Raw genomic sequence first — 25304 nt, 5'->3', positions numbered from 1 at the left:
TGATGGTTGCAGCCATGCAAATTGCAATAGAGAAGTGGTCGTGATGAGTCCAAAATTAAAGGCTTATTTCTGGCTTATTTCTTTCTTTATCCACACACATATATTTTCGACCAGACTTTTTCATCTAATGTATCACATAATTTGCAGATAGAAAGCGCCGGTAAATTTGTTGCAAGCTTCGAACTTGTTTCAGCTGCTGGATGCCAAAAACTGCTTAATCAGCCAGCCTCGTGAAACTTGATGCTTGTTTCTCGTGGAAAGATCACGACGCACGACTAGGGGTGGCAAGTTGAAGGCACACGGTCCTTTCCTTGTCTGCTAACTAGATATTTTGTATATACAGTACATTACGCCTGACCTGCAATTTTGTATATGGAAGTTGCAAACTTTGCACCATTTTGACTATGGTTAACTTATCACTATGGTGTTTGGGGTAGTTGGGAACTTGGGATTGGATTCATTTTTATCACAACATATGCTATATATCATTATATAATATGTATCAAATTTACTCATTACATGATTTCGATAAATTAAATTTAGAATTAACTACGGAAATTATTTTTCTAAAGATAATAACTCACACAATACACAAATGTTGAGATTTGAATTCAGAACCCTCGAGGGAGGGTCCTTTGCCACTAGGGATTATTAAAGGCAATGTGCGGTCATCAACCTATTACGAAATTTGGACAAAAGATTGTGTATTTGTCCTCACAAAATTTGTGTGAGGCCCACTTACAGTAGTAGCTATCATACTCTCATTATTGTGAGAGGCAGGGGAACCCACATAAGTTTGTTTCTCCGAAATTTGGTCCAAAATGGTACCACAAATGGTTGGTGATCGGGGGGCAGAGTCAGGACTTTGTATTTGGAAGGCTAAACGTAAAATATCAAGTTTATTTACGTACATGTTTTTGGCTGCTTGGGTAAAACTATTACCAATAACACTATTAGATTGACATGAGCAGTTTTCTTTCAGAAATGTAATATGATTGTACTACTATGTTCATATTGAAATACAATTTTGAGAAATATTTAGCAAGGGGACCAGACTTAAATGTAACAATTTTTCTTTACATTTAACAGAATTCAATAAAGTGGGGCGCCAAGGTCACTTATCGCATTCGCATACTTATGTGGAAAAAAAACTGGGCGCCAAGGTCACTTATCGCATTCGCATACTTATGTGGAAAAAAAACTTACTTATAATGGAAATAACAAAAAGTATTATCCCTGTTGCATGAGAGTTTTTCACTCATAGGCTTAAAAGCTTGGCTGATTTCTAAGGCAACACGCAAAACATTGTTTCTGCCTTGGTCAACATATCTAGAATAGTCATTTAATCTCTCTTGCCCACATTTTTCACACCAAGGAAAGTTCTTATGCGCAGCTCAGATTTGCTTCATTTTCGAGATACAGGCAACAAAATAACAAATAAAATTACCTACCGAATTGAAACAATAACAACTTAACACCGCCCATAATAAGCAACCAAATACATTTCCATCAGGAGTTGTACATAAGAAAAAGTGCAAGCAAAATCACATAATTCAACTAGAAACCCGAAAAAGGGGAAGCAGAGGAGGAAACAGAGGAGGGGAGAGCTACAGAGATATAAAACCTTCCTTGATCAGCAAACCAAACATGAGAACAAGGAGGCCGATTGCGATGGACTGATTTGGAGACACCAGAGTCTGAGAATAAGCAAACAAGGTCATTGCTGCACCCACCATTCCAATCACAAACGCACTCAAGTTCCGATTCATTTTTCTTTGTGAAAGAGGAAAACTTCAATGCTGATGATATTTGAGGATTTTGGTGGATGATGAGATGAGAGCACCAGACAGGACAACTATCTGTCTGTGTTTGGAGCTTAAGCCAATTCAAGGTCAACTATTTTTGTCTCGCATCACAAGGGCAATGCCCCTTTGGTGTCCTCAAAGAGTGCTCCAAGTCAACCCCTTAGGTGGGATCATGGATAATTAATCACTTAGATTAGATGGCGATTTAATTACACTTAAAGACTTTTTTTTCTTAGATAAAAGCGATATTTTGGGACGGGATTCAAACACAGCACATCAAGCATGGGTCTAATATTAACCACTTGAACTACAAGTGTCTTGTTACAAAACAAGGTTATTTGGTTTTCGGTTAAATGCAAAACGACTTCGTCTGGTGCCGTTCTGAGTTCTGCTGAGAACCGCCATGGCCCAAAGCACCTACAATGCATGCAGGCCTTACAAAAATGATAGGCCCAATCTGTTGCAGATGATCGAAAAGCCCAACATACAAATAGTGCCCTTTGTTGGGTTTGGGTTGGGGAAGGTCGTTATTAGAAGCGAAACGACGTTATCTGCTGTCGTTCTTTAGCTCCCTCCAGAGACTGAGGGACACCAGTCCGTCAGACACCAACCTCAAACTCTGCCGAGTGCTGAGAGCTCCAATAGCCAAAGCACATAACTATATGTAGGCCTTACATAGATGAGACGGAGCACCACCACCACCTCCTCCACCATAGCTTTCTGCAATGGAATGCTCCAAGTTTTATATGTTTTCTCACCTCACAAGCCCTATATCAAACAGGTTCGTTCTCTTTACTCTCTGTTCTCACTTTTCAACGCTAAATACCAGTTCTCAACCACCACTTGTCTCGCATACCCTTCATTCCCCTCGTTTTCAACGACCCCAAATAACAATACCCAGATAGATTTATCTTCTATTTGTTGCTCTGGTATTGCCCAATCTGTCATTTCTAGATGTTCCCACTTTTCTGAGAAGAATAAAGGCAAAGGCTTTGCTAACGCGTCTCTAAAAGACCTTCTTTTGGAGATTTCGGATGTAGTACCTGAATACACGCGTAGACTTAGGCGGGTTTCGGAGGTGAAACCTGAAGATGTGCTTGGATTATTACTCGGTTTTCAATTTCAGTGTGGGAAAGTTGGATTTGAAGCTAGCAAGGTTGAGTCTTTGTGGGAAATTTTCAAACGGGTTAATGGACAAAGTAAGGGTTTTAAGCATCTCTCTCAGTCATTCGAGGTCATGGCCTCGATGCTTGTCCGAGTGGGGTTGCTTAGAGAAGTTGAGTTCTTGCTTTCCACAATGGAAAGCCAAGGAATTTTATTGGATAGTCATGAAGTTTTCAGTAATTTGATTAAAGGGTGTGTTGATGCTGGTGAATCAGAAATGGCAATTTCTATGTATGATCGAATGAGGCGCCGTTTACTCCCTTCATTATCGTGTTATGATGCCCTTCTTGATCATTTGGTTAAAATGAAGAAGACCCATTTGGCTTTTCGAGTTTGTTGGGATATGACAGAAATGGGTATTGATTTGAGACGTGTGAAGAAGGCCACAATTGAGGATGTCATTGGACTCCTTTGCAAGGATGGAAGGCTTCTGGAAGCAAGAAATCTCGTCAAGAAGGCTATGGCTTTTGAACTCAAGCCTAGGAACTTAGTTCTATATGAAATTGCTTATGGTTATTGTGAGAAGAAGGACTTTGATGATTTGCTGAGTTTCTATGCTGAAATCAAGTGTTCACCTGATGTTCTGGCTGGGAATAGGATTATGCATTCTCAATGTAGCAATTTTGGAACAGGAAAGGCAGAGCTGTTTTTGCGAGAATTGGAACATTTAGGCTTCAATCCTGATGAGATAACCTTTGGTATCATGATTGGCTGGAGTTGTCGTGAACGAAAACTAAAAAATGCCTTCATTTACCTGGCACAGATGTTGTCAAGACAACTAAAGCCCCATAACTGTACCTATAATGCTCTTATCAGTGCTGTCTTTATGGGGGATATGTGGAAGCATGCCCAGGAAATCTTTGATGAGATGGTGGATAGGGGGACAATACCTGATTTATCTACGTTCAGAATTCTCTTAGCAGGCTATTGTAAAGCTAGACAATTTGATGAAGCAAAAAGGATAGTGTTTGACATGGCAAGCCGTGGATTAATTCAAAACTCTACCACAGAGGATTCACTATCCAAAGCATTTATAATTTTGGGTTTCAATCCATTGTCTGTGAGGTTGAAGAGAGACAATGATTTGGGGTTTTCTTCAACTGAGTTTTATGATAATCTTGGGAATGGACTTTATTTGGATACAGACCTGGATGAGTATGAGAAGAGAGTCACTTGGATCCTAGAAGATTGCATGGTACCTGATTATAACTCACTTATGATGAAAGAATGCACTCTTGGAAATTTGAAGGGTGCATTGATGTTGGTAGATGAAATGGTTCGGTGGGGGCAAGACTTGTCATCTTCTACCTTCTCTGCCTTAATGAAAGGGTTCTCTGCATCCCCTTCACATATTAAGGGTATCACCGCAGTTGTGCATAAAAAGTCTCAATTAGTAGATCAGTTAGACCAAGAAACTTTAAATTTGCTAGTACAAGCATACATGAAGAAAGGGTTGATATGTGATGGAAGGATAATATTGGATGGAATGTTCCGAAGGCATTTGAAAATCAAGAATGAGACATACACTGCTGTAATTAAAGGTTTGTGCAAGAGAGGAAATTTGAAGGAGCTGCATGCTTGTTGGAATAATGCTCAACAGAACAGATGGTTACCCGGGTTGGAAGATTGTAAAGCGTTAATGGAATGTCTTTGCAAGAAAGAGATGCTACGGGAAGCACTACAGCTTATTGAAAGCATGCTGATATCCTTGCCTCACCTACGGTTAGATATATGCCATATGTTCCTTGAAAAGCTTTCTGTTACAGGCTTTACAAGAATTGGGCACATATTGTTGGAAGAACTTGAACAGCACGGTGGCATCCTGGATCATGTGGCTTATAGCTATCTTATAAGAGGATTGTGTAAGGAGAAAACTTTTCCTTTAGCATTTGCGATACTAGAAAATATGCTGGCTAGAAATTTGGTACCATGGTTGGACGATTCTGTCCTATTAATTTCTCGTTTGTGTAGGGCTGGTAGATATGAAAAGGCCATTTATTTGAAAGAGATTGGTCTAAGAGAAAAGCCTTTGTCTTCACTTTCCATTGATCGTGCATTAATTGAAGGCTGTTGTATGGCAGGGAAGGTTGGAGAGGCAACCACTATATTACGGAATATGTTGTTAAAGGGGATACTTCCTGATACTGAAACTTACAATATTTTGGTTCAGGGTCATTGCAAGGTTAACAACTTAAAGAAAGTGAGGGAGCTACTTGGTGTCATGATAAGGAAAAACTTCAGCATTTCACTTGCAACTTTCCGCAATTTGGTGTGTTTGATGTGTGTGGAAGGTAGGGTTCTTTATGCAGTGAATCTGAAGGAGCTCATGCATGGACAAAGTGAGCCTCGCGATCTCACCATTTACAATATTCTGATTTTCTATCTTTTCCAAACTGGGAATACTTTGATTGTGAATAACGTGTTAGATCATTTGCAAGAGAAGAAATTGCTACTGAATGAAGTAACGTATAATTTTCTAGTATATGGGTTTTCTCGGTGTAAAGATGTGTCAAGTGCTGTGGAAATTCTGTCTACTATGATCTCTAAGGAATTTAGGCCAAGCAACCGCAACTTAAGAATAGTTATGACCAGCCTGTGTGGGATTGGGGAGCTCGAGAAAGCCTTGGAGTTGAGTCGAGAAATGGAATCAAGAGGCTGGGTTCATGATTCAATCATTCAAAATGCCATTGTTGAGGACCTTCTTTCTCATGGTAAGCTTCAAGAAGCAGAAAAGTTTCTGGACAGGATGGTAGAGAAATGCCTAATTCCTGAGAATATCAACTATGATAATCTAATTAAACGTTTTTGCTCGTGTGGACGACTGAGCAAGGCAGTTGATCTTCTAAACATAATGTTGAAGAAAGGAAATCTTCCAGACGCTACTAGTTATGACTCTGTCACAAGCTCTTGCTGTGCAGTTAATCAACTGGACCAAGCTATGGATTTTCATACTGAGATGCTGGATAGAAATCTCAAGCCAAGCATCAACACATGGGAAATTCTTGTCCACAATCTATGCCAAGATGGACAAACTGCAGAAGCAGAAAGGCTTTTGCTTTCAATGGTTTGCATAGGTGAAACAGTGAGCAGGGAGATATATTCTTCTGTAATTAATAGGTATCGCTTAGAAAAGAATCTCAGGAAGACATCAGAGCTCATGCAAGCAATGCAACAGAGTGGTTTTGAGCCAGACTTTGAGACACACTGGTCTCTCATAAGCAATCTAAGCAATTCTAGTGACAAGGACAATGCCAACAGCAGCCAGGGTTTCCTGGCAAGGCTTCTTTCTTCAAGTGGATTTTCTCGGCAAAAGGATTCGAAGACAAAACTGGGTTAACACAGTAATCATTCATTCATTCTTTCTCTACCGACTCGTGGTTAGTTGTTGATGTTTTTATCCACTAAGTGGCTTGTGATTTTAGTTAGCCACCATCTTTAGATGCTTTGATGGTTTATAACTTAGTCTAAAATGGAATCTCAAGTCTCTTATAAGGTAGCGCAGCATCTAAGAGTGAGTTTGTCGAATCTAAAAAGACTTGTACATACCTGTAAATGTTTACCCAGCTATAAATGCAATGATGGTTTCTGGTAAAAGACATTTTCTTTATCAGAAGATTAGGTCTCTTATCATAGTTCTAATATTTCGCATGGTTATAAAGGGAGGATTGTAAGAATATGGCAAGGGGTTCAACCCAAATTCTCAACAAAACTCAAAAGCTGTTCTTTTTGCCTTTGGGTTGTACTTTGTAGCTGATGCTCGAGCTTCAAAAAAGCCTTTGAACAATGAAGAAAAGGCCCGAGAGAGAAATATCCTCATCTGCTTTTGTTTACTGTACCAAAATGTGAATTTGCCTCAAAAGCTATATATAAGCACTAATAAAAGGGTGGAGTAGAAAGATAAGCAAGAGCTGATTTAATTTCTGGCATCAAGCACATCTTTTGGTTGATGTGAGAGAGATGCCATACATACTTGCCTAATTTAGTCTATCCTATCATGTGCGCAAACTAAATAGGGATTGATTTTAACATAGAGCGAATGCACTTTGGAACAAATTAAGCAAACAGAACTGAGTTAATGTAAAAAGAATTGAAGGTGAAACTACCAGTTTCAATTTATAAACAAACAAACCAAGCCAATATTGTGTTTGTACCAAACAAGATATCATCAACTTATTAGTAATGTAAACAAGCACTAACAATGTGTCCTCGACTTTTTGGCTAAATGCAACTTAACATCCTCCTCATCAGGCGCAGCTCCTCCACAACTCTCGTTGACGACTGCAGTTGTGGCTTGGCGCCGACTACATGACCTTCCCCATTTCTTCCTCCCATTTGCTTTGGTTTTTAGTGGACTGAGCATGAGCATGAGCTTCTTGTGGTAGTTTAGGAACGGGTGTCGGCCACCATGGTACCACAACTTGGAAGAACCCGCAGTTCAAACCATAATCAGTAGTATACTTTTTATCCAGTTTCGAGTGGATTCTTGTACGAATGTTGAACATGACAATCTCATAATCTATAACTAGATAGATAATTTCCTCATTGTTTGGGTCCAAAGCCATACATTCAGAAGCTAGAACGTCTCCTCTCTTCCGAACCATGTCTTCCTCCAGTATATAATTTGTCATGTTCTCCAAGCACACCTTTTCAAATCCTCCATGATACTCTTCTTTAGTCACATTCACGTCCCAAACTAAAAAAGTATTGGTAGTCAATTCAAAGTCAAACATCTTGAGACGCCCTCCATACACACCCAGGCAAGAAAGTATTATGTTGCCGTCAAAATGATGATCCCTCAGATTAATGAGACGACATTTATAATCACCATTGTTGATTATGAAGGGATCCAACTCCAGGAGAAAGTGCACACCACCCATCCAATACAACATTCTGTTGTAAGCATTAGCAAAGCAAATATGAAATTTGACAGTACCGAGCATAATATTTTCTGGGGATGACACAATTGTCTCTCTCCATTGACCAGTCTCTGAGGAGAAGATCTGCACTTTGAATTTGCTGTATTTTTTCCCATAACAGGGACAAATTAATCTCACAACCTTGCACCTGTAATTGGTATTAAGCTCTGCAATATTATTACTATTATGCCTTTTCGGGTCATCATCATTTGTATACTTATTATACAAGGGAAGATCGCACATAAACCCCTCTGGCAAAGGTACTGTCTGTTCGTGACACGGAGGTGCGGCCGGAAGAGCAATCCATTGTTGGGTGTATGGATTGCAGATGTAGTAATTACGTTCATAATACTTGCCTGTGTAACACAAAAGTAAGTCATTACATGTACCTGCCACCTCTGGCTCTTGTTGGATCAAAGAGCCATGAAACTTCTTGAATCTTCTGAAAAAAGGCTTCAGGGGATCGGACATTCTATTGAGCAAATCTCCCTTTTTGTTTATTAGAATGATTGGTGTTTGCTGATGATGATATTCTCTTTGTAGAGATACAAACCGGCCAATGAAATACGGATCCGTTATGAGAGTGCACCAACGCTTTGACACGCACTTGCATTGATAAACCAACTTATAGCAACGGAGTCGACAAAGAATCTCCACCAGTACAACATCCGGGAGATCATCGAATATCGGATTCAAAGAAGTATGATGATGGTTCAGTATTGCTGCAAGGGATGACTTTCTACCATACCTTCCTTTGATATTACCAACTCTCATGGCGTCTCACAAAACTCACCTTCAGTAAAAGAACACAAATCGATATACACATGCATATAGGGTTTTTAATTGGGCCTCTCAGATATAGACCCATTTTCATTAACATATAATGGACTCTCCCTTTTTTTTTTTTTTTTTCCTTTTTTAATTACAAAAAAGGTGGCAGGAGTGTTACCTCTCCAAGCCGGACACGGGTTAAGGGAAAGCTCTCTCTAAGAGGTTCGTTACACGTACAGAGAATCGAACTCGAAACCTCATTTGGTAGTCCGATCACATTCGCCCAACATGTGCGGCCTAGCCCGTTCAATTTTCCACCAAACCAAACCCACTTGGGTATGGACTCTCACTTTTCAATTACAGTCCATTCTCACCAATTAAGCAATTAATATGTCCATAATTTTTTAAGAATTTACAGGATATGGCACTATTGTTAAGGTATGAAGTTTTCATGAACTCTTATTATAAATTTTGAGGTGGTAACACCTTGGGAAATTTTCAAATTTTAATAAATAAATTTGCACTTAAATTCAAATTAAATATGATAATTAATGTCCTACAAATCAATAATTTATTACCGGTTTTACAAATCCATAGGACTTAGATTCACAACAATTTCTACGTAAATTACACCGAATATCTCTCATCATAATTGGAATTATGCCAAATTTTCTACTTTTTAATTACCCCAGTTCAACAGGAGAAAGAATTCTTTTGTATTTGGAATACCTGTGGCCTTTTTATAGCCTTGTATATTGCTTTGCATTGGTGCCAAATTAGAAATAATTAATCGACTTTTTCCCATCTTATAATAAAGCATAAACAGTGGAAAGAAAAAGGCGACCTAAAAATTTGTAGCTTGATGTGAGTTGAGTTAGTTGGTCAAGAAAGAGTATTTACTACTTTGCACTCAAGTTTAAGTCCTCTTTTCCGTAAATTAGAGTAATTTAATCCAGATTCGTCAGGAATTTGGGCTCAAAGCCCAACCGTAGCCCAAATATGATATATAGTTTCTGCTTTGAATTTTAGTTTGGGCTCCCACCAATAGGAGATGAAGGCATGAAACGAACAATTAAAAGAGGGGCAACGTGTGACGATCAGAAAGAGGCCAAACGACAGGATCGCCAACCGTCACCAACGGTCAAGCCTCTGGAACAATGTACCAACCTTGGAGCTCTCAAGCAAGTCCACGCTTCCATTGTCGTCAATGGCTTCAATTCAGATTATTCTTCTATAAGAGAACTCATCTTCGCCAGTGATATGGCTATTTCAGGCAAACTGTTCGTTCATGTTGCTGACCAGACACCTTCACCATGATCATAGGCTCAGCTCAGAGCCAGAACTCATTAAATGCAATCGTACTGTATACCCAGATGGAAAATCGGCATTCAAGGAAAGATAGCTTCACTTTCTCGTTTATACTCAAGGTCTGCACTAAGCTTTCTTGGGTTAAGAACTTAAGATGGGTATGGGGAGTCATGGGAAGGTTGTAAGGTTCGGATTTGAATCGAATATGTTTGTTAGAAACACCCTTTTTATTTTCATGCTAATTATGGGGATTTGAAGATTGCAAGCTCACTTTTCGATGCTTCGGAGAAGAGGGATGTTGTGCCATGGTCAGCTTTGACTGCAGGATATGCAAGAAGAGGGAAGTTGGATGTGGCCAGGCGACTTTTCGACCAAATGCCTTTTAAAGATCTGGTTCATGGAATTAATGTGATGATTACAGGGTTGGGTATGCAAAGCAAGGGGAGATGGAGAGTGCAAGGAAGCTCTTTGATGAGGTTACGAAAAGAGATGTGGTGACTTGGAATGCAACGATTGCAGTTTATGTACTTTGCGGGTCGAATGAGCAGGCATTTCAGATGTTTAAGGAGATGAGTCTGGGAGAAAAGCCTGATGTTGAGTCTTTGGTCTGCTTGCACAGATACGGGAGATTTAGATATTTTTTACAACACTGCAAGCTGTGTTTGGAATTTTGATATTTTCAGGTCATATATATGAGCACTAATTAATGGGTGGAGTAGAAAGATAAGCAAGAGCTGGTTTTAATTTCCAGCAACAGGCACAGCTTTCGGTGGCTAAAGGATAATATAAATAAGAAAAGCTTACCAACTCTTCAGTAACAAAACCAACGCAGACAACATTGTTAAACAACCTGGTGGGGAATTTGGAAAAGTGCTAATGGAAAAGAATCAAGATCATTCTAGATCGAAATACCTAGATATGATGATAAATCTTATGCCATGGTTGTAAAAAAAAAAAGGATAAAAATAACTACTAATCTTGGAGACTCGAGTTATTTTAGTCCAGGATTTCTAGGAGCAATGATCCCTTAATTTGTGCCTGATTTGCATTTTTTTAGATTTAGGGTTTTTACTGATATTATACAAGTGAAGTAATATGTGGATCTTTTTTTCCTCATATCATTGACCAACTCAGTTTCCCTTTGCACCCCCCAGATGTCTAACTGCCCCCATTATTCATATATTTCACAATCTCCCCCATTTTCTCTCTGCTCACCAGGGATATATCATATATGCCATAGATTTCCAATTTGTAACTTTGCCAATTCGGGTTCAAATTTGGTGCGGTTGGAAAGTGGTGGTGACCTTATAAGTGGTCTAAAATATTTGAATAATAGAGCAAGTACGAGTAGTTAGTCTTTACACATCACAATTCATGTGTTAAGTCCACCCAAACTCCTGGCAGGAATAAGCTTTTTCTTTTTATATGAATTTTTCGTCTGACAAGATGTTTTTCAAGTTATAAGGTCCTGATGCAAACGTAGAGTTGATGGGTTTTTTTTAAGTCAATGAAGACTACCAAAAAGCTACTAAAATGCCACCCTGTGCTAGCTTTTCTGCATGCATATAAACACCCTTTGGACTCTGCTATTCCATGCACAATTAGCTTCCCAGCTCAAAGTTTCAAAGCCCATCTCTCAAACACCAGAGTTTAACCAGTCACCAAATTTAATTTACAGTGAAACATGAAGGCAGCAGGAGCTATTGAGCTTGGTGAGTCCAAAAGCACTTCAAGCACCCCAAAAATTGGAGGGGTGAACAGAGGGGCATCCATTCTAGACTTCATTCTCAGGATCATCGCTTTTCTTGGTACCTTGGTAAGTGCAATAGCCATGGGAACCACTAGGGAAAGGCTTCCCTTCTTCACTCAGTTCCTTCAGTTCAGGGCCGAGTACGATGATCTTCCAACATTCACGTATGTGTTCCTGAACATAAAGTTTTCTGTGTACATGAATATCTTTTCTGCTACATATATAAACTAATAAACTTATGCTTCTTTTAAGAACAGGTTTTTCGTGGTTGCCAATTCCGTCGTGTGTGGATATCTGGTGTTTTCTCTAGCCCTTTCCATCTTCCACATCATACGAAGCAACGCCAAAAGGAGCAGAATTATCTTGATCTTCTTCGATACGGTAATACCTAATTAAGATTTTTTTTTTTTTTTTCCAACCATAACATCACGCTATCCATTATGCTTCCTGTTGTCTTATACGATTGTGTTGTGTAGGCAATGTTGGCTCTTCTGACAGCAGGTGCCTCTGCAGCAGCAGCTATTGTATACTTGGCACACAAGGGAAATGCCAAGGCAAATTGGTTTGCCATCTGCCAGCAATTCAACTCCTTCTGCGAGCGCATCTCTGGCTCCTTAATTGGATCTTTTGTAGGAGTTGTTGTTTTTATACTCTTAATCTTGCTCTCAGCTGCAGCCCTCTCTCGACGCTGAGTGTCAGTCTCATACATTCTTAACGATGCACAAGCATATATATATATATATATATATATATATATATCTGTGTGTGTTGATTATAGTGCATCAGTATGTCAGTTCTGTGTGTATTTGCAAGGGACAGATTGAAACGTATGTCGTTTTAATGTATTTCATTTCCTTTCCTTTCTCTATTATTGTATCTCAATTTGACTGTCAATTCTATTTGCTGTAACTAGTTCGATCTGCCACAAAGCAAACACTGTCCATCATTTTATTGCATACAAAAGGAGTACTTTCATGAAATGTTGCACTTAATCCTTCATGTCCCTCTAGCTACTATAATAAATATACAGCTTCTTCTTTTCGAAATCAAAAACGAATTGAAACAAATGAAAAATGGTAGCCAACAAAGGGTTCAAACTCATTTATAAATCAGACAAGAACTTTGGCAACTTTCAATGTTTTAACCATTCAAGAGACATATATAATAATGACATGAGAGCACTGCCTCACCAATCTGATCTGAGACTTATCTGCTTCAAATTAAGCTACAGCCAGGCTTTAAGCCCAAATTCCTGACCAATTTATTATTAGCAATAGTCTAAAATAGACTAAATTAATCTAATTTATAGAAAGTTGTATTTTAGCCCTAAACCCTAAAATAATTTGACAAAAATGTCACGCAAAACATTTATAGCGCAACGCAAATATTCCTAAAAATGATACACTGTTTAAAAGTATGTTAGAATATTTTAATAGTATAGCCGCCCGACTGTACGCTTGAAACATATTAGAATATTCTAAACGTATAACCACGCGGCTATACTCGTTAAATATGTTAGAATATTTAAATAGTATAGCCGCGCAGCTATACTCGTTAAATATATTCTAATATTTAAACAGTATAGCCGCACGGCTATACTCTTAAAATATAAGTAAATTTAGGTTTTAGCTATAAAAAAATTTTCACTTTTGTAAAAAGCCAAAGCTTTTTCAAAAAAGACAGAAAAACCTCTCGACTTTCAAATAAAAGACATATAAATGTAAAGGATTCCTTAATAAATCCATAAATAAATAAGGGCAATTTTGTTCATTTTGATTTCTTTTAAAAAATGTCTCTCTCCTTTGAGATTTTCCAAAGTCTCCCTAAAATATATTAGAATATTCTAAAAGTATATCCGGCTGTACGTGTTAAATATAATCGAATAGTTAAATAGTATAGCCGTGCGGCCCTACTCGTAAAATATATTAGAATATTATAAGAGTGTAGCCCCGTCAAATATATTTGAATATTTAAATAGTATAGCCGTCCGGCGATACTCGTTAAATATATTAGAATATTCTAAGGGAATAGCCGCCCGGCTATACTTTTGAAATACATCAGACGTCCTCCTCCATCTGCGTTCGGTCTTCGCTGGACAGTGGACACTAATGTTTCTGACATGAGTGTAAATGGTAAAGTTCCCATCTTTTTTAGCTTCAATTTGACAATTATCTCTGTTTTTATTGCTATTCAGTCTCTTTTGATTTCTGGATTTTCTTACCTACTTTTGGTGGATTATGATGAATTTGAGGAAACTGGTGCTGGGAGCACTCTTAAGTTAGTATTCTGAGATGAATGTTTACTCTGCCAGCTCCAAAAGGGTTGTTTCCACCTGAACCTGAACACTACCGAGGTCCCAAGCAATTGGAGCTGGGCTTGCAGGCATGGCAACAGCATTTGAGCTTTTGGATCAAGGCCACGAGGTTGGTCCAATTTATGTTCTAGTCCTCTGACTGCTCACAATTTTTTCTGAATTGTATATGATTTAAAATTTTGAAATTGGGGACTTTGGCTGAAACGTTTATTTCAGTTAGGTTGTATATTTCTAAGAAATTAGTTACATGTGTTCTATATAAATTCTGCAGGTGGATATATATGAGTCAAGGCCTTTCATTGGTGGAAAAGTGGGCACCTTTGTTGATAAACGTTGAAACCACATTGAAATGGGACCCCATGTTTTCTTTGGTTGCTACAGTAATCTTTTCCGATTAATGAAAAAGGTGAACAATTATCGCTTGGTTGAACTGCTATGACATTTGGGTGATCCTGATATTCTGGGAAAAATCCTTATAAACATCTTTATTATTCTTTAACAATGTTTGTGTGATATCTGATATTTTTTATTCTTGGATCTCCACTTAAACAGGTGGGCGCAGACGAAAATCTACTTGTCAAGGATCATACTCATACTTTTGTAACAAAGGGGGTAACATTGGTGGTATGTCTCAGTGCTTGATCTTATTTGTTCATAAATCTTTCCTCATCTAGCCATGCTCCATTATGTCACAATTCATTTATGAATTATTCGTATCCAATGCACCTTATCTATAACTTAATTTTCCATCACAGAATTTGATTTTCAGTTCCACCAATACATGGGATTCTTGCATTTTTGTCTACAAATCATATTAAGGTAGGTTGTCCCAATTGGAGCCACTGCTACTGGTTTTACTGCAAGCATTGTCATGTCTTATCTTCCTTTATCATTTAGAGAGCTTCTTGAAGTGAACCAAATTGTAATGGAGCTTATTGCTCAATTAAATTTCTGTTAATGGTTTCCTGTATAATACTGTTCAAATGCAGACTTATGATAAAGCAAGAAATGCAGTGGCTCTTGCATTAAGTCCAGTTGTGAGGGCTCTGGTTGATCCAGATGGAGCATTGAGGGATGTACGGAATTTGGATAGTGTAAGAATGAAAGCTTTCGTTTTCCTTTATTTTAGTCTCCATTCAAATGTGTACCTGTGAAAGTTGTCTGATTGCGTTTTATTTTTTCTTTTTGGTGGGGGTGGGGGAGTTGCATTCTCTGAATTTTTAGTTGAATCCGGTAATGTTCTGCAGTTTATTTTCTCCATGTTCATAATTGAATTATAATTATTTATTATTTTTCACACAATTGTTGTAACTTTTAAAATCTTAGTTGTTAATTACAAGACTAATGGACAAGGATACTTGTGTTTGATAGGCAATTGAAACAAGCTTTGGGATTAGATAATCGTCTTTATACTCCTGATGCAGATTTCTCTTGCTTTGCCGGCCTAGCACTTACTTATCCGGAAGATTACTACATTGAGGGACAAGGTTCACTCCCCCATTATGGAAAATATGTGCATTATTGTTATCACATTTTTCAATCTTAGGTTTTACAAGTAGAGATTACATATAAAATAACCAGACATCCTCTTTATTTTGAAATTTTCAAACCAAAATTTATGATTCATTTTGCATCTCAGTGTGTCAAAATGTATTCTAATGTGAGATTAATGATCCTTTGCCCATTTTTGTATATCAGAAATATTTGCACTTTTATGATTTTGAGATGCTTCTTCGTCTTGCAGATGCGTTTTGACACTAGTTGATCCTCACATTCCTTTACCAAATGAAGAAATTATAGCAAGAGTGACGAAACAGGTAATTAGCTTATTAAGGGTGTTTCATACATTAAACAAGTTCATCTGCAGTTGGTAGAAATCGATAAATAAAAAAAACAAATTCTGAACTTTGAAATTTGAAATTCAAGGTTTTGGCTTTATTCACATCATCCCAAGGTTTAGAAGTCACTTGGTCATCTGTTGTCAAAATTTGGCAATCTCTTTATCGGGAGGCACATGGAAAAGATCCGTTTAGACCTGATCAGAAGAGACCTGTAAAAAATTTATTCCTTGCCGGATCGTACACAAAACAAGTTTATGCAACTGATTTTGCCATAGAAGAAGAATGACGAAAGTAAAGCGTCAATTGTTGTAAATTATAAATGGCTGTACCTTTTACATGACAGCATGGAATGATGATCTTCCAACGTTCACGTATGTGTTCCTGAACATCAAGTTTTCTGTGTTTATGAATATCTCTTCTGCTACATGAACTAATAAACTTGTGCTTCTTATAAGAACAGATTTTCCGTGGTTGCCATATCGTACGAAGAAACGCCAAAAGAAGCTGAATTATCTTGATCTTCTTCGACACGGTAATACCTAATTAGGGTTGTTATTTATTTTTTTTTGCAACATCATGCTATCCATTATGCTTGCTCTTGTCTTATAGAAGTGAATTTATACGGTTGCGTTGTGTAGACAATGCTGGCTCTTCTGACGGTATGGTGCCTCTGCAGCAGCAGCTATTGTATACTTAGCTGACAAGGGTAATGTCAAGGCAAATTGGTTTGCAATCTGCCAACAATTCAACTCCTGCGAGCGCATCTCTGGCTCTTTAATTTTATCTTTTATAGGAGTTGTTGTTTTTATACTCCTAGTCTTGCTCTCAGCTGTGGCCCTCTCTCGACGTTGAGTGTCAGTCTCATACATTCTCAACGATGCACATATATATATATATATATATATATATATATATGTGTGTTGATTTGTGCATCAGTTTGTCAGTTCGTGTGTATTGTAAGTGACAGATTGAATCCATCGTGTGTCAGCTAGAATGTTTCTTTTTTCTTTATTTGACATGAAACGTATGCCGTATTATGTATTTCATTTCATTTCCTTGCCCAATTATTGTATCTCAATTCTATTTACTGTAACTAGTTCGATCTGCTACAATGCAAACACTGTCCACCATTTTATTGGGTATAAATGGGAGATTACCTTCGTAAAATGTTGCACTTAAACCTTTCATGTCCCTCTAACTACTATAATACACGTATAGCTTCTTCTTTTTTCGACAGCAAGAACGAGTGGAAAAGAAGGCAAACGAAAAATGGTAGTCACAAAGGGTTCAAACTAGTTCCTAAATCAGACAAGAACTTCTAACAATTTTTAATGTTTAACCATTTAAAGAGACGAAATAATGACATGAGAGCACTGGCTCATCAATCTGAGACTTGAATCTGTGGTTTGTTTAAATCGACCTGGGCCTGGAATCAAACAAAAAATGCATGAGATCGCTGTTATCTGTTTCAATTAAGCTACAGCCAGGCTCCTTCTTCACCCCACTGTCATCCATTAGCTTTCTCACCTCTTCAACCCCATGCCACTCACCTCGCGAAGCATATATGTTTGATAGCAGCACGAAATCCCCACTCTCATCCCTTCTCATTTCAAGTAGCCGCTCATTTGCGCGCCTTCCCAGCTCGACATTTCCATGAACTCTACAAGCCCCAAGCAGAGTCCTCCAAACAATAGCATTGGGTTCAATCTCCATTTTTTCTATGAATTCAAATGCTTCATCTAGTAGCCCAGCACGCCCTAACATATCCACCATACACCCATAATGCTTTATGTTTGGCTCAATTTTGTACTTATGCTTCATGAGATTGAAATATCTGCGCCCCTCTTCAACCTTCCCAGCATGACTGCAAGCAACCAAGACTCCAACAAACGTGATCTCATTTGGCCTGATTTTCAACCTGCGCATCTCTTTAAACAGATTTACTGATTCCTCAGCATGGCCATGAAATGCCAACCCTCCTATCACCGAATTCCACGAAGACACATCCTTGTCCCTCATCTTCTGGAACACTTCAAGTGCCCTTTCAATACTCCCACACTTGGAGTACATATCTATAAGCGCATTTCCAAGTATGATGCTCATATCTCCCCGACCCATCTCCAGAAGGGCAGAATGTATCTTTTGCCCAACATCTAAATCTCCAATATCTGTGCAAGCAGACAAAAGACTCAACATGGTCACTTCATCAGGCTTTTCTCCAAGACTCCTCATCTCCTCGAACATCTGCAGTGCCTGCTCATTGGACCCGCAAAGTACATAACCTGCAATCATTGCATTCCAAGTCACCACATCTCTTTCCGGAACCTCATCAAAGAGCTTCCTTGCACTCTCCATCTCCCCTTGCTTTGCATACCCTGTAATCATCACATTCCAAGAAACCAAATCTTTAACAGGCATTTCGTCGAAAAGTTGCCTGGCCTCATCCAACTTCCCCCTTCTTGCATATCCTGCTGTCAAAGCTGACCATGGCACCACGTCCCTCTTCGCCGAAGCATCAAAAAGTTCGCTTGCAATCTTCAAATCCCCACAATTAGCATGGAAATAAATAAGGGTATTTCTAACAAACGTATTCGACTCAAATCCGAACCTCACAACCTTCCCATGAATCCCCATACCCATCTTAACCCAAGAAAGCTTAGTGCAGGCCTTGAGTATAAACGGGAAAGTGAAGCTATCGGGCATTGCATGCCGATTTTCCATCCGGGTATACAGAAAAATCGCATTTAATGGGTTCTGGCTCTGAGCTGAGCCTCTGATCATGGTGTTCCACATGAACGTATCTGGTTCAGCAACATGAACGAACAGTTGGTGGGCATAATCTATGGTGCCTGAAATAGCCATGGCACCGGCGAAGATGAGTTGTCTGATAGCAGAATAGTTTGAATTGAAGCCGTTGACGACCATGGAAGCGTGGACTTGCTTGAGAGCTCGGAGGTTGGTACATTTTTGCCAGAAGCTTGACCGTTGGTGACGGTAGGCGCTCCTGTCGTTTGGTCTCTTTCTGATCATTACACGTCGGTTTCATGGTGCTCTCTCATTTGCTAATTTCACTATGATTCTTGGAGGGAGCCCAAACTAACATGGCGCGTTCCACTTGGGGTAATTGGGCTTTCAGCCCAGATTTCTGACCCATCTTTTTTAGAATGGCCCATTAAGCTACAAATTTTTTAGCTGGCTTTTTTCCACACTTTATTCTAAGATAGGAAAAAAAAGTCAATCAATTTTTGGTAATTTGGCACCAATACAATACAAGACTAATTTATATCATTTGCGAGTACTGTTGTATGTGTTTTTTTTTTTTTTTGGGTGTGACAACAAAGGCCTTATGTGTTTCAAATCATTAAAATAAGAACAAATAATTGAGAATAAATAAATCAAACTTATGTGTTGGCAAATCTATAAAATAACAGCACTACAACTGCCTACATAAGAAATGATTTCAACATTGTCCCCAAAGATCTAGCACGAAAATAAGTCAACCAAAAAGTCTGATTTTCATACTAATTGCTTATTTGAGGATCTCTCAATTGAATCTCTTTGTATATATATATATATATATATATACGCATGGTTATTAACAAATCGATAAATAAATAAAAAAATTTGCCTCCTTTCCGAGATCCTATTATATCAAATATAATATGGTTACACATCTTACAGAATAAAATTAACAATATTTAATTACCTTTGTAGTCACACACTAGTCACAGGGATATACTTATAAATATTATCCTTCAAATATGTGTTGTTTGTATTATCCGTTGATTTGTTCTCATTGACTTCAACAATACTATATAATATAAATTAGTATACATGTCATTTTTCTGGGATATTCGGAGATATCACACTTTTTTTTTACTTAAATTACAAAAATAATTAAACGCATTATTAATAAAATCCGAAACAATATTATATGATGATTGTGGTCCTAAACCCCACTTTGTGGCATTCTTTCCAACTTTCAAAGATAAGATTTTTGGTTTTTGGTCTGACACTCAAAGATAAGTTTGAATTAAATGGGACAACTTCATGCCGTTTTTAATTAAGCAGCATAAAAGCTTTCTATCTGTGTGTTCCCTATTTGTTTGTGAACTGTCTGAATTTGGTCTTACTGATGAGATACTTTGAATCATGTTCCCTTAATCTCTAATTAGTCTATAAACATATATCCCCCAATCGTTTGATTTAGGTGCACTACTTCTATCGTCAAGTCAATTTTAAGCACCAATATAGCCTACACCTAGGTACCTAAGCTGGAGTACCTTTAATCAAGACAAGATCCATTATCAACATCTAATTAAATGTGAAATTTTAGGTGTTAGATGCTATGACAATTATTCCTTTTGAAAAGGGGAATATAATTAGAAGTAAGTAATTTACGGGCGAAAAGAAATGCTAAACGAGACTTGTTTAAAAGAGAGTCTGTAAGATGACAGTAAATTCATAAATGATTATCTTTTGGGCAAGTTTTGTTTTTGTCCCTATAACTGCTATGGACGAAAAAAAAATTCTTATTACATAGTTGCAAATTTGTTATCGTGTTTTGGAATGAAGGGAAACAAAACTTCATTCCTGAAGCTGCCAAAAATACATTGAATTCAAGTTATAGACTGAACCCATGAATTGGTAAACCACACTTTTCTCAGCTAGATGAGGGACCATATAATTGATTTCAATTGATGCCACATCAGTCAAACGTAGAAAGTTGTATGAATCGTTTTATTAATACTTCACCTTACCCTTTAAGGTGGCTAATCTTATTGGTTTACTTGTTTAACTTTATTTTACACTTTTTTTACTGAAAATCAACCCGTTTTAAGATGATGATTAACACCAAAAGAAACCCAGTTTGAGTAATCATTGAACCCTAAGCCCTCTCCCAAATATTATAAATTAACAAGAATAAAAAAATAATAACTAAATTTATTTTTCTGTCCAACCTACTCTTCTAAATTCTAATTAATTTAATAAACGTATTCTCACCTCTGTCAACATTTTCTGCGAACCCTGTTTGTCCACGTGTAAATCTCAGTCGTGGCTTATTGTCGGAACAGAGGAAGCAGGGCCCACAGTGCCAACGCAGCACTTGATCGAACGGTCAACGTAAACTTTAATATAGGTTCGGTAGGAACTTTTCGTCTTAGGCAATCAGAACTCGCCAAGTTGATGAGTTTGGTTGCTTTTCCGTCGGCAGTGGCAGCACAGTCAATTCTTTTTTCTCGGACTCGGATGGCAGATACTAAGATTGACTGCACGAACCAACACGAGCCGTCCGATCAAGGAGGTTGCCGAGACGAATTGAAATACCAAAAATAGAAAAGTCCCTGCCCCCACGCTTTCACCTACATTATTTAAATGTTTCCCGGAAAGGGAAGGGATTAGTTTTGGCATTATCGAGATTAATTAAAGAAGGTAAAAGGTTAAACAGTAGATTAATTCTTCGTCAAACTAATAATAAAGACAAATTTTGCTGATTTGTTTGTTGGCCTAGAGAGAATGTACAGCTCATGCTTTGATGTGTAAACACATGCATGTTTTGTTTTCTTGTGAAATAAATTTATTTCTGATATGCATTTTCAACCTTATTAAATCAAACACCCAAATATTAAAAGGGGTAATTTGGATTACTAAATAATACAAAATTTGCAGTAAAGTTTGACGAGGAACACACTATAGCTAGTACAAATGCAATATTGCGGCTAAACACAAGTCTCTACGAAGGAAGTCGATTAAGTTTTGTGGTTTTATATTTGTTTTTGTCACGCTGCGGACTTGGGATAAAGTAGAAATCCCAAACGCGATAAGCGATGTCCGGAACGTTACAGTTTCCAACCTAATTATATGCCCGCCCTATCCATGTGCATTAGGTGAGCCCAATAATAATAATAACTATGAAAAATCACACTTATTGTGAAAACAGCTATAGTTGGGACCTAATGTTACATAGACTTCTCAAGGCAGGGCCAGCCAAGAGGGATCCTCCTTTTTCTTAATTAAGTGCTCAAGACAAAAAAGATCTGTTTGGGAGTGATTCTGGAAAGACCAAAAGTTCTTTTTGATAATTAAAAACGCTTATGACAGTATTTGACATAAAAGTTTAGAAGCGCTTCTAAATCATAGAAGCAATGAACCGGTTTCACTATTCTGACTACTTGGCCTAACCCACATATGCACTGAATCACTTTTTATCGTCAGAACTTTTAGTTTGGAACAACAAAATAATAAAAGGCAAAAGTAATGAACGCAAGGGCATAAATTTCAGTCTGTGTGGCTAATTCAAGTTGCAGCAAGTTCATGAATATGACATAGCTAGCGCATGAGCACCACAAAAACCCCAAAACGCAATTCCTTGACCTTGATGGGTAATAATATCATACGAGTGTCTACAGAACCAGACACAAAACCCTAATCATGCGCTACCATAAAGAGGGTCACTGTTCACACTACGCACCTCCCATATATGAAGAAGTCAGAAAGATAACGTCACATGTAGCATGGTCTCTTTTGTCCGCTAGTCCAACAAACCAAGTCCCTCCCATGATAATTATGAATAATTTTCAATTTTTTTCTTTGCTAAATTAAAAGTTTGTAATAATATAAATGATTTCATTAAATCAATTACTTTCATTTATTTGTGATTAGCTGCTAATCTGTTGGCTTGACAAAATGTTCCGTATTGAGGGCAATTTGGTCATTTTGACAAAGAAATATGAACTATTTTTGCTGATTTTTAGTGATGGTGTGTTTGATCTAAGATTTTTGATTTTGCACACCAAAATAGCTATCATATGAAAGAAAAAAAAAGATCTACTAAAATTTAAAGTTTTGATGTTATACTAACTAATCTTCCAACATGCGCTCAAGCCTATGCCAATAAGCTTTCTATTTGTTTTTATTCTCTTTATCTATAGAACTTTTGTTGAAAAAAAAAAATATTTTATTATAATTATTGTGCCCTTTTTCTTTTTCTTTTTTGAGAAAAGACTGTATTTTATTAAACCGAAAGGGACATTACATGGTAAATACTAGCATGTTAACAGCTGCCTCGTTAATACATTCCCAGAGAAAACAAAACCTCATGGTAGGAAAGAGTATCACCCATTCTATTGACTAAACAGAAAAGTGAAACAACTTATACGAAACAGACAAACCTAAAACTCAAACCACAAAACCCTTAAAACAACATCTCATCACTACGTAGGTACTGTCAAAGAAGTCCTCCTATGATCTAGAGAAAGCATAATAATTCTTCGTATAGAGTCAAAAACGTATTATGTGTATTAAAATAGATCGAGCCAATTACCCAACTACAAAATTATTGTGCCCTTTAAATGCCAAAGAAAAAAAATTAGGTATCAAGAAAATAAAACTATTGCACGCATTAGACGACTTTTGTAAAACTAGGTAGTTTCAAAATAACTAACAACGTGACTTTGGTCCCTAAATCTCTCTTTACCTAAAGTCAATAATTACAGATAGAGAGTTTAAATTTGGAAAGAAGAGAACAGTTCTTAGCTATCTCATTTACATGCAGGTGATAGAGGTCAGTCGCCAGCTCCAAAGTCAAGAAGAAGGGAATTATTACAGAAAAGTTAAAAGGGGAGCCTGAAATTTTGAAACTGCCCACCAAGCTGCCTTACAACCCACGTTTCTTTCTCCCCAAAACCTGTATTTAACGGGGTTCTGTACCTCTCGACACAATTTTTTTCCCTGGGCAAAACATCTTTGAACATCTCTCAGTTAATTAGAAGCTTTTCAGCTTCATACCTTTTTTTTCCTTATCACACAACATCTTAGCTCTGTTTTCCTTGTGTGTAAAAGTTTTTTTGTAGAAACCAGTTTGAAATTTATAGTTGTTTGGGATTTTTCTGTGTTGATTTCTGGAATTTAGGGCTTATTGGTGAAACCAATTTGAGATTCAGAGAGGGTTTTAGTGGGAAATTGAAGGAATGGAAAATGCTTCTGGGTTTAGTAAGGAAGATGAAAAGATGGAATTGCCTCCAGGGTTCCGATTTCATCCGACTGATGAAGAACTCATAAGTCATTACCTTTCTCCTAAGGTTCTTGACAGCTGCTTTTGTGCTACAGCTATTGGTGAGGTAGATTTGAACAACTGTGAGCCCTGGGATTTGCCTTGTAAGTTCTTCTAAACTAGACCAATATTTTCTCTCATTTTGCTCTATTTTTTATTATCTGCCCAGGTCAGTTTTTTGTTTTCTTACTTTGTGTTCTGTGCTTGTTCTATGAAGGGAAAGCTAAAATGGGTGAAAGGGAATGGTATTTCTTCTGTGTGAGAGACAGAAAATACCCAACTGGTCTAAGAACAAACAGAGCAACTGATGCCGGGTACTGGAAAGCCACAGGAAAAGATAAGGAGATTTACAAGGCCAAAACCCTTGTTGGGATGAAGAAGACTCTGGTTTTCTACAAAGGAAGGGCTCCCAAAGGTGAAAAGACCAACTGGGTCATGCATGAGTACAGATTGGAAGGCAAATACTCTGCCTACAATCTCCCCAAAACAGCAAAGGTGCAAATGAAATTCTGCTCTGTTTTTGCTCTGTTTCATACTGTTTTTTTCTTGTATTATTTGTTAATGATTTCTCTTTGTTTGTTTCTCAGAACGAGTGGGTGATTTGCAGAATTTTCCAAAAGAGTAGCGGTGGGAAGAAAACTCATATTTCAGGGTTGGTGAGGTTGGGCTCTTTCGGGAACGAATTGCGCCCTTCTTTATTGCCACCTTTAATGGATTCTTCACCCTACAACAGCGACACGAGAACCACCGTCTGCGAAACGTCTCACGTTTCCTGCTTCTCCGATCCGATGGAGGATCAGAGGACTCAGGATGATATAATTGACAGCTTCCAACACAACCACCACCACAACAGCAGCAACAGCAACCACAACCCTCTTTTAGCTTCTTCGTCTCGCTCAAACCCCTCTGCTCACTTAAACCCTTTCGACTCCAACCAAATCACACCAAACATCGGATTCTTGCAGCACCAAGACTCTGTCTTGATGCAGGACCAGTCCTTCCTGAGGATGCTGCTTGAAAACCAAGCGCCAAACTTGAGGCGCAGTGCAAAAACAGAGCTCTCACAGGACACAGGCCTGAGCATGGATGTCTCTTCCGTTGTGTCGAACAGGGAAATGGTTCAGGACGATCCTTCATACTCATCTGCCCCTATAGAATTTGACAGCCTCTGGAATTATTAGTTGGAAGATTAGCATGAATTAAGAGAGGGTTTTCAGGGATTTGTAATTAATTGTTGCTAAATTATAGTCTCCGTGTATAGATACTCTTGATTGAATCATAGAAGAACCAAGAAAGAAAAAATATCCATGGGATGAATATGATTATCACTTGTTTGTGTAAAATTGATTCGTTACTGAATGCTAATTCTTATGAATTTGGTA

General features: G+C 37.9%; 5 protein-coding genes and 2 pseudogenes across 5 annotated transcripts; 5 read left to right on the top strand and 2 right to left on the bottom strand.

Annotated features, from left to right (window-relative positions):
• Positions 1–1607: 1607 nt before the first annotated feature.
• Positions 1608–1769, bottom strand: LOC117621997. Its single transcript, XM_034352508.1, has one exon. The coding sequence runs from the start codon at positions 1767–1769 to the stop codon at positions 1608–1610; it is 162 nt and encodes a 53-aa protein (XP_034208399.1).
• A 648-nt stretch (positions 1770–2417) lies between these two features.
• LOC117623550 (pentatricopeptide repeat-containing protein At5g15280, mitochondrial) lies at positions 2418–6559 on the top strand. The gene has a single exon (XM_034354568.1). The coding sequence runs from the start codon at positions 2485–2487 to the stop codon at positions 6304–6306; it is 3822 nt and encodes a 1273-aa protein (XP_034210459.1). The 5' UTR covers positions 2418–2484; the 3' UTR covers positions 6307–6559.
• A 2518-nt stretch (positions 6560–9077) lies between these two features.
• LOC117621996 lies at positions 9078–10660 on the top strand (annotated as a pseudogene).
• A 988-nt stretch (positions 10661–11648) lies between these two features.
• Positions 11649–12406, top strand: LOC117621995 (casparian strip membrane protein 1). The gene is made up of 3 exons (XM_034352507.1): positions 11649–11878; positions 11972–12095; positions 12191–12406. The coding sequence occupies exons 1-3, from the start codon at positions 11649–11651 to the stop codon at positions 12404–12406; spliced, it is 570 nt and encodes a 189-aa protein (XP_034208398.1).
• Positions 12407–13110: 704 nt separating this feature from the next.
• On the top strand, positions 13111–16949 carry LOC117621993 (annotated as a pseudogene).
• Positions 16950–17062: 113 nt separating this feature from the next.
• Positions 17063–18951, bottom strand: LOC117621383 (pentatricopeptide repeat-containing protein At5g15300). Its single transcript, XM_034351825.1, has one exon. It carries the CDS (start codon positions 18897–18899, stop codon positions 17280–17282), a length of 1620 nt encoding a protein of 539 aa, XP_034207716.1. The 5' UTR covers positions 18900–18951; the 3' UTR covers positions 17063–17279.
• Positions 18952–23261: 4310 nt separating this feature from the next.
• LOC117621389 (NAC domain-containing protein 100-like) lies at positions 23262–25304 on the top strand. The gene is made up of 3 exons (XM_034351830.1): positions 23262–24026; positions 24140–24417; positions 24510–25304. Exons 1-3 carry the CDS (start codon positions 23840–23842, stop codon positions 25101–25103), a joined length of 1059 nt encoding a protein of 352 aa, XP_034207721.1. The 5' UTR covers positions 23262–23839; the 3' UTR covers positions 25104–25304.

Source organism: Prunus dulcis, chromosome 3, assembly GCF_902201215.1.
Source record: "Prunus dulcis chromosome 3, ALMONDv2, whole genome shotgun sequence".
NCBI classification, from domain to species: Eukaryota; Viridiplantae; Streptophyta; class Magnoliopsida; order Rosales; family Rosaceae; genus Prunus; species Prunus dulcis.
This window is presented reverse-complemented; position numbering and strand designations above follow the sequence as displayed.

What these genes read in the sequence shown, in the direction of transcription:
- LOC117621995 (XM_034352507.1), top strand. Translation starts at nt 11,649, where the DNA reads ATGAAGGCAGCAGGAGCTATTGAGCTTGGTGAGTCCAAAAGCACTTCA. An exon ending in GATGATCTTCCAACATTCAC is followed by an intron (nt 11,879 to 11,971) that starts GTATGTGTTCCT and finishes TTTTAAGAACAG; the next exon opens with GTTTTTCGTGGTTGCCAATT. An exon ending in TCTTGATCTTCTTCGATACG is followed by an intron (nt 12,096 to 12,190) that starts GTAATACCTAAT and finishes TGTGTTGTGTAG; the next exon opens with GCAATGTTGGCTCTTCTGAC.
- LOC117621389 (XM_034351830.1), top strand. Translation starts at nt 23,840, where the DNA reads ATGGAAAATGCTTCTGGGTTTAGTAAGGAAGATGAAAAGATGGAATTG. An exon ending in TGAGCCCTGGGATTTGCCTT is followed by an intron (nt 24,027 to 24,139) that starts GTAAGTTCTTCT and finishes TGTTCTATGAAG; the next exon opens with GGAAAGCTAAAATGGGTGAA. An exon ending in ATCTCCCCAAAACAGCAAAG is followed by an intron (nt 24,418 to 24,509) that starts GTGCAAATGAAA and finishes TTTGTTTCTCAG; the next exon opens with AACGAGTGGGTGATTTGCAG.
- LOC117621383 (XM_034351825.1), bottom strand. Translation starts at nt 18,899, where the DNA reads ATGATCAGAAAGAGACCAAACGACAGGAGCGCCTACCGTCACCAACGG.
- LOC117623550 (XM_034354568.1), top strand. Translation starts at nt 2,485, where the DNA reads ATGAGACGGAGCACCACCACCACCTCCTCCACCATAGCTTTCTGCAAT.
- LOC117621997 (XM_034352508.1), bottom strand. Translation starts at nt 1,769, where the DNA reads ATGAATCGGAACTTGAGTGCGTTTGTGATTGGAATGGTGGGTGCAGCA.